Here is a 9,114-nt window from a genome sequence, read left to right as displayed (position 1 = left end):
CAACACTTTAAAGACTGTCTTCCATGAGGTGCCCATGGGTTGGTGCGGGCACTGGTTTGTGGCTCATTTCCCTGCTGGTCCAGCCAGCCATGCGGGAATGGAATATTTGTATAAGTGGTTGTGTGTGATGGTTGGCATTCACATCCTGGCCTGTGACCATAAAACAATATTTTAAAACCTACACTGAACAGAACCCACCACAACTGAGGGTTGTGGGTTGCACCCATGGGAGGGTCCCACGTGGGTGGGAGGGGGAGAGCTGGGCAGAGGCCCCAGGAGAGACGGGAGGCCGGGGCTGCCTTGCTTTCCTCCTGCTGGGCTGTCCCTGAGGGCTCATTCCTGCTCAAGCCTCGGGGACTGTAGGCTCGACCTGAGTTGGGAGACGTCCCCTGTCGCATGGACCTGGAGTTTAAAAGGGGAAGAAGGCAACAGAAGGGAGGAAGAGGGGATGCTACAGCCCAAGAGTAGACCACAGGGGTTTGGGGAAGTCTGAGGGCAGCAAGGTGGCGGGGTGAGGGCAGAAGAGAAAAGCGTAAGCGGGGGAAGGAGATGGGAGACTGAGGAGGCCGTTTCTCCCTGAGCAAGTTCTATGAGGCGGATAAGACCCTTCAGGCCGTCATCCAGGTGTGCAAAAACCATTTTTATTATTTTTTTTAACATCTCTATTCAAGTGCTGACAGAAAACAAAGTTACTAGGTAAAGAGGGACAGTGTCTTGTTCATCACAGTCGTTTCAGGGTCCCCGGCGCCCCACGCTGCGGGCTAAGTGCAGCAGCAGGACATTGGAGGCAGGCCCACAGAGCTGCCTGTGCGCACGGCACCCGCTCAGACGTCACTGTCCTCATGAGGACCACTTTCTGCTGAAATGTCCCTACATGGTGGGGGGAGAGCCTTCAGGCCCACCAGATCTGTTTCTCAGCGAACTCCCATGCCCTTTTCAGGGAAATGCGGCTCCTCCCTCATGTTATACGGAGCCGCAGAAGCTCAGGCTGCCTCAGGCTCTGCCTCAGCCACACGTGGCCTCCAAGTCCACTGCCACGCTCCGTGCTGGGGTGGGTTTTCTGGCGTCACTGCTCTCCTGGGCTCCTCCTAGAAAAGCGAGGCCCAGAGCTCCTCTGCTGTCTGTGCCTCTTTTTTCCTCCCTCCCTCCCTGCCTGGGGTGGGGATTCCGTACCACAGCCCACCCCAGGATCTGACTGTGTCCACCCCTCCACCTTCTGTTCCTCTCCCCAGGCCAGAGGAACACTCCTCCCCTGCTCCCTTGGTGGGAAGGAGAGAGGCAAACGTTCTTCCAAAGCAGTCCTTATGTCAAGACCTTGAACTTTAAAAGTTAAAAAATATTCTAATTGTTTTGTTTCTCTTTGTATTTCCATCGTGGCATCCCTTTCCTGAGGCACAAAGGCCAAGTGTGGGCTTGGAAGGGCTATGGAGAAAACAGATTGCAGAGGAAAAAAAAAAAAAAAAAAAATTCATTCAAAGCCAGATTACGAACTTTAAAGGTCCTAGGATCTAAAAAAAGATATAGCATCCTATGTCCTATAATCCAAAATAAAACAGCATTTAATAAAGACAGCATTAACTATAAAATAAAGAACCCTAAGGAGTCCTGATTCCCATCCCCCCTTTTTAAAAAAATACCAGATTCCTTCAAAAAACATGTTTTGGTATCCTTGCCCCACTGGTCCTCTCAGCCCATGCTGTCAGCCAGGGGCACTGACGACACGTATCACGTCCATCTGCTAAGGGGTGGAGGAAGCAAACTGCAGAGTCCATGGTTACCCACTGGCTGACAGTGGGCTCACTACTGAAGCACAGCGTTCCCACAAGAGCCGAGTGGCTGTTTCTTTTGGAGAGATCTCTGAAAGCAGCCGCAGGTGAAGGCGGGGAAGGCTGAGTCTTGGTGGAGTCAAGCTTTTGTCCCCCCGGTGACCAGGGCTAGACGTGGGGCGCCGCAGCACACTGTAACTGTTAGTTAGCTATTGCTGCACAGCCCCCCACCCCGAATCCCATGGCGTCCAGTGATGAGCACTGATTGCCATGCTCACAGGCTCGCGGACCAGGTGGGGCCCCCGGGCATCAGGCTGCGGAAGGCTGGTGTGGGCTCTGCTCCGCTCTTATTCTCCTGGGACGTGTGGGCTAATCAGGGCATGCTCTTCTCATGGTGGCAGAAACACAAGTCTAGACTCGGAACTGGAACCCTGTCCCCTCCCCCCACATTCCATTGGCCAGAGAAACCTACACAGCTGAGTCCAACATCAGTGGGTTGTGGAAATGCTCTCCACCTCAAATGGGAGGAACTGCTGGGTCGTAAGGCAAAGTGTATGGATTCAGGGAGGAAGGAAGGATGGGGACGTTAACAGAATTGCCACTTGTTTTGGTACTTTCTATTGAATCCTGGTAGCAATGAAGCTGTGACTGATGGGGAAGGAACGACTGGCTGCGGTCTCTTAGGATGGTATGGAAGTCCTTTGAAAGTATAGTTTGGAAACTAAGTTCTGTAATGACTGGGACGATGTATGTCAGGTTCACTCCCTGTGTTCAGTAAATACTTGATTAAATGGTGAAAGAATATTATATGTATAGTATGTATCTGCATGTTGATAGAAAGGGGGACAAAGTTGAATGTATCTACCTTACAGAAACGGGATAAAAAGTGTAATAACAAAAATACCAAATCTGAGGGTAACGACAGGGATTCTAGTCCTTACTCTGCCTGTAATTGGCTCTTCTGTAACCTTGCGTGAATCATTTCCCAGTGGGACTCAATTTCATCTGTGAAATGGGCTGATCAGATTAGATGATCTCTAAGGAGCTTCCAAAACCAGTTTCCTAAGATTCTGGGATATAGTCACTGCTTCAGCGACTGACAGGTCCCATTTTTATTGGCCAGATACCCCCGCTCTGCCTGTGCACTCCTGGCCTCCCCCAAGGAGCCTTTTGAGGCACATGCTCAGTGCCTCTCACTCACTGGTGTCGATGTGAGTCAGAGCACTGAGGTGCACCACGAACACTCACACCAGGCTGCTACAGCCCGACAGCGGATCACATGGCTGGGCTCAGGATTCCTGGTTGTGACCGGCCTTTCTCAGGGCCTGTGCATGTCACTACCTGTCTCCAAGCTTCCAGTGTTACAGATGACAGTCTGCTACTAGTTGGACTCTTTTCACTTTCCAAGTATTTTATTCCTCTAGATGTCTGTAAAATTTCCCATCTTTGAAGTTCAGTAATTTTGACAGGATGTGCCCAGGTGTATGCCTTTGTCCACAACACCTGCCTAGAACTCACTGGGCCCTTTGCTTCTGCAGACTCAAGTATTTTTTCAAACTGGGGAATATTTCCTGTTATTTCTGTAAATATTTCCTGTCCTCCCATTGTCTTTTCCTCTTTACATTCATGAATCTGTTCTGTAAGCCTCTCATCTACTCCCTCATTATTTCCATTTCTTTGTCCCTTTGTTTTGAATTTTGGTATTTCTTCCACCTGAGCTTCCTGCCCACAGGTGTAGTTCTCAATATAATCATACCATCTTGAAATTTTTCCATCACATTTTCACATTCAAAACGAAAATTTTCATTTTAGTCCCCTCTCCCCCCAACACACACAAATTGTCATCTTGTTTTTGTTATTCTGAAGCGGGTCTGCTTCCTGTGGCAGTTCCCCTTTACCAGAAGGCACCTATGCTTGCATTCATTCAGAAACATTGGCTGGGCCCGTTCCAGGTGCAGAGATACTGCACGGAACACACGGTGAAATCCCTACTCTCTTGGAGCTAACACCTGTTACAGGTGGTTTTCTTTGCTTTCCTCGCCTGGTTGCTGGATTTCCTCAGGTATTTTCTTTCTTTTGCCCACCCCTGGCACGTAGCAGCAAACCCACGGTTGGTAGGAGGCCACAGACTGCATCTATGGGCCAGCAGCGCACTGACCAAGATGGGCTGTCAGAAACCTCAGCTCCTCTCGCGGCAGAAGCATCCAGTTGGCCCTCTGATGTGTACACACACGCGCGCGTACGCGCACACACACTCACACACACACACAGTGCGCACGCGCCCTAGTCCTGAGCCTCCCCACTCTTGCTCCTTGTGTCCACCCACCTCAAAGGAGATGATACCCTGTAACTGTTCTCTTCTTTGGAGATCCTGGCAAAGCCTATGGCGGTGCTTCTGGGCCTTGCCGACGTGGACCCAGCAGCACTGTGTTCAGAAGAGGTGGGTGAGTGGGTGTTGCGTGTCCCCGGGCTGCCATCCTCACCCTCCAGCGCCCTTTTCCAGAGACCGTAGACAGTCTACATCACCATAAGTGAGGATGAGCTGGGTCTGAGACCCCAGGCCTGTGTTGCCTGTCACAAGCTGGTTATGAGCTGATCCCTTTACTTTTCAGGGTCTGTACTTCTGTAGCTTTAAAGGAGAGCGGACCAGGTTTCTTAGGTTCCTGCGGCACTACAAATTGACTGGCTTATGCTCTACTAAACACCCAGAGTACTGGAAGAGGCCAGTATTGATATTCTCCACTCCCATTAGTCTTACAGATGTTGTTCTGGGCACCCTGTGAAGACTGTTCCCCTTTTCTTCACTAGGGCCGGTGTTGTAAGCTCAGAGCTCAGGCTCTGTAAATATTTCTTGACTGAGAAAGGGCTAAACTATTAAATGCCTCTAAAATGCTTCTATGCTGAACAGTCCCCTCATAGGTGCTAGACAGCCAAGTTCTTCTTTGTCTTGTCTCAATCAATTTGTGCTCCAAAGTTTTATGACTCCAGACTGTCTGCGCTGGGCTTAGTCTCAAGAAACATCAAAATAAGCTGAAGTACCTGTTGAAGTGCAGATCTCCAGGCCTCGCCTCAAATCTGCTGAAACAGAATCTCTGATGGTGGGGCCCAGGTGATTCTTTGATGCTCCTCTGATTTCCCTTCAAGTTACCCAGAAGGGGCCCTGAGTGAGCTTCAGTAACAGAACTGCTTATGGCAGGACTTTTCTCCTGTTCTCAGCAGGAGAAAGAGACCCCAGGACCATTTCATTGTGGAAGAAAAATGTGACTAACCAGGGTAGTGATGCTCTAAGTGTGGTCCCTGTCCCAGCAGCATTAGCATTGCCTGAGAACTTGTAGAAATGCAAACTTTCATGTCCTATCCTAGAACTACCCAGAGTTGACGCTGGAGCTGGGCCAACATCTGATTTAACGAGACTCCAGGCGATTCTGATGCATGCTGAAATGTGAGAACCAGTGAGTCCATTAAGTGGGCACTTGAGACCTCAGCACATTACTGCAAAGGTCTCTCGGCCTTGAGGTCACCAAGACTTTTAACATATCCAAGAAATTCCCGTAAGTTCTTAGTAGAAAAATTTCCACCTCTTCCTAACTTTCAGCTCCTCCAGAGTAGCCCCGAGGCCACACCTCTTCCATTTCCTTCCAGCCTTATTCCGTGATAATTTGCCTTTCCCAGAGGGAACTTCTCTGGAGCTGCAGCAATGGGACCCGAAGCTCAACTGGACTTCAGAGCAGAAGCTGCTAAGTGTAGACTCCAAGATAAGCACCCGAGTTGACCTAACAGGCTTCTATCTGACTCACGAAAGCTGAAGAGTGGGGCAGTCAGAGATGGGAACAGCTGTCATCCTGAGGAAATGGCGTGTCCTCTGACGCCTGCCGCTGCTTGTAGGCATGATCGAGATGAGAACGGCAGATCGGGAGTGTGCTGGTGGAATCAGAACTGAGAGCCTTCAAATGCAACTGCCACCTGGCCCTGCTCTAGAACCCCAGGGCCTTGAATGTGCAGCCGGGCCATTTCAAAATGATCACCTGAGCCCACACCCGTCACTCCCCTCCCTCTAAGATGCTTCCTGAACAGACCAAAGAAATATAAAAATGGAGAAAATCTGTATCAGCATTGGAGCACGGGGGTCGTCCAGAAACTCTGAAGAATTTCCAGGAGAAAGTGCACTGGGGACCAGAGTGAGAGGCTGCCTAACTGCCACACGCGTGAAGTGTCCAGCCCCACCACAGTGGAGACCCAAAAACTTCAGCTCTGTTGCTGGGCTCCTTTCTCTTCATTTCTAAATGTGAAGGCTGACATCCCTCTCTGTCAACGGCGTTTGGGACAATCATGCAGGATCCTCAAGCAAACCTCCAAATGAAACCTTAGACCTCTTGACGCTGCTGTCTTTTTAAATAAATGAAGGAGAAGCTGGTCCATTTGTGATAGAAATAAGGCAAAAGGAATCAGTGACTGGGGTTCAGCACAGGTTGAAACTGCTGGCCCGGGGAAGAAGTGAGTCAGAAGCCCTCTCCATGCTGAAATGAAAGCCTGATATTGGCTTCAGGGGCTCAGCTACAGTCGTCTCCTGTTTCCCACCGGGCCCGCTCCGGTGAGTGAGCAAAGGCAGTGCTGGGAACCAGCACCATTTGGACACCTGGACTATTACTTTTAAGCAGAGGAGGAGGAGGAGGACAGCTAATATTTAAGTAAGTATTATTAGGGTACTGCATTAGACACAGAATAAAGGACACAAGAAATGCTCTACTGGTTTTAGCCTCTTCATGACCTAAAATTTCTGTCTCACGGCAATTCAAAGAATCAAAAAGTCTGATCTAGAGATGGGGGACTTCCTCAAATGTGGACGATTCTAACAGGACAGGGCTGTGATTGCCTAACCAACATCAGTCTCAATAAAAGACAGCTTGAAAATGAACTGATTATAGTGACACTGCAGTGATTATAAGTCACAGAATATTTCCTGTGTGCCGTGGTAACTCCAGAAGTCATTCCACACAGGACCCGTGGAAGAATCCAAGCAGTATTAAAGGCTATTATTTCAAGCCAGTGGCATCTCAGGAGACCATGTATCTTCAAGGCCTTCACAAAAATGTATCCAAGACACTCAAACAGCAAGTCTACTCAAATAAGCTTCCCAAGCAGCTTTTCTGTACATCTCGGCTGCTTCCAGACGATTAGCTGATGTTGTTATGCCCCGGCCCACAATGATGATATCAGAACCTCGTTTGCCAATCACTTCTTGTGGGCTGTTGTATTGCTGGCCGAGATTATCACCTACAAAACCACAAAAGTTTGTTTAATTAATACAGGAAATTAGAAAACCTGTCATATGACTTTTCTGAAAAGTATGTAACCTGCTTTAAATAAAAATATGCTCTTGTTCACCATGCCCCTTCTACACAGCAAGTGAATAAAAGCAGGTGAAGGGACTCCTGGGATTGGCCAGAGACCTCCACAGTGGGGATAGATACTAACGAATTCCTTTTCAATGTCTAATTTTAGAGCGTTTATACTTTAACAGCATCAAAAAACAAAGAAATAAATTTCCAATGTTGCCAGAAAAGGTTCAGTAGCAAATAACATACGATAAAAACTGCCTCACAGTTGAAGACAATTGTAGTGTACATCGCAGAAGCACTGTGACATGCTGTTGGGAAAGTCCTCGCAAGGCATCTAACCTGACCACATGTGTGAGCCAGCCTTTCCCCTCAGCCCCGCCAAGTGCTTAGATTACGTACAAACCCTAATTCTTTTTTTTTTTTAATTTTGCAATTCATATTACTTTTACTATTTTGTTTTTTAATAAATTTATTTATTTATTTTGGCTGTGTTGGGTCTTCGTTTCTGTGCAAGGGCTTTCTCCAGTTGCGGCGAGCGGGGGACACTCTTCATCGCAGTGTGCGGGCCTCTTACTGTTGCGGCCTCTCCCGTTGCGGAGCACAGGCTCCAGACGCGCAAGCTCAGCAGTCGTGGCTCACGGGCCTAGTTGCTCCGTGGCATGTGGGGTCTTCCCAAACCAGGGCTCGAACCTGTGTACCCTGCATTGGCAGGCAGATTCTTAACCACTGTGCCACCAGGGAAGCCCCAAACCCTAATTCTTAATTATGGCTTTTTTGTTCTTTTTTGAAAAAATTTTTATTGAGGTGTAACTGACATGTAACATTAGTTTCAGGTGTATATCATGATTTGGATACATTCTAAACTGATAATCACAATAAGTCTAGTTAACATCAGTCACATAGTCACAAAACTTTTTTTTCTTGTGATGAGAACTTTTAAGATCTCTCTTTCAGCAATTTTCAAATATGCTATATAGTTTTATTAACAAAGTTGGCATACTGTACATTACATCCTTGTGGACTTACTCTGTAACTGGAAGTTTGTACCCTTTGACTCCCTTCACCCATTCCATCCACCCATACCCCACAACTCTGGGAATATCCAATCTGTTTTCTGTCGACTTTAGGTTACACATATGTGCGATCATATAGTATTTGTCCTTCTCTGACTTATTTCACTTAGCGTAATACCCTCAAGGGCATCCATCCATATTGTCACAAAGGGTAAGGTTTCATTTTTTTAAGAGTAATATTCCATTGTATATATACACAACATCTTCTCTATCCACTCATACATCAGTGGGCACTTAGGTCGTTTCCATATCTTGGCTATTGTAAATAATGCTGCAACGAACATGGGGGTGCAGATATATCTTCAAGTTAGTGTTTTCGTTTTCTTTGGATAAATACCCAGAAGTGAAATTGCTGGATCAGATGGCAGTTCTATTTTTAATTTTTTGAGGAAACTTCATACTATTTTCCATAGGAGCTGCACCAATTTACATTCTCACCAACAGTGCACAAGGGTTCCCTTTTCTCCACATCCTCGCCAACACTTGCTATTTCTTGTCTTTTGATAGTGGGCATCCTTGTTTTGTTTGATCATACAGGAAAAGCTTTGATAACAGCCATTCTAACAGGTGGGAGGTGGTATCTCATTGTGGTTTTGTTTTGCATTTCCCTGATGATTAGCAATGCTGAACATCTTTTCATATGCTTGTTGGCCATTTGCACATATTCTTTGGAAAAATGTCTATTCAGATCCTTTGCCAATTTTTTAATCTGATGTTTTGTTGTCGTTGTTATTGAGCTGTATGAGTTCTTTATATGTGGATACTAACCCCTTATCAGACATATGATTTGCAAATATCTTCTATCATTCAGTAAGTTGCCTTTTTATTTTGTTGATGGTTTCCTTTGCTGTGTGGAAGCTTTTTAGTTTGATGAAGTCCCACTTGTTTATTTTTGCTTTCGTTGTTTTGGAATCAGATCAAAAAAAATCATTGCCA

At 47.0% G+C, this 9,114-nt stretch overlaps 1 protein-coding gene across 1 annotated transcript in view; it reads right to left on the bottom strand.

Annotated features, from left to right (window-relative positions):
• Nucleotides 1-619: 619 nt before the first annotated feature.
• The window catches only part of UMPS (uridine monophosphate synthetase), a 50,698-nt gene continuing 42,203 nt past the window's right edge, over nt 620-9,114 (bottom strand). The window contains exon 6 of the mRNA XM_061194269.1: nt 620-7,040. Within this exon, the coding sequence (XP_061050252.1) occupies nt 6,871-7,040 (170 nt within the window). The 3' untranslated portion in view covers nt 620-6,870. The remainder of the gene's footprint in view (nt 7,041-9,114) is intronic.

This window comes from Eubalaena glacialis, chromosome 6 (genome assembly GCF_028564815.1).
Source record: "Eubalaena glacialis isolate mEubGla1 chromosome 6, mEubGla1.1.hap2.+ XY, whole genome shotgun sequence".
NCBI lineage: Eukaryota > Metazoa > Chordata > Mammalia > Artiodactyla > Balaenidae > Eubalaena > Eubalaena glacialis.
Note: the sequence above shows the minus strand (reverse complement) of the source record. Positions and strands in the feature narration are given on the sequence as shown.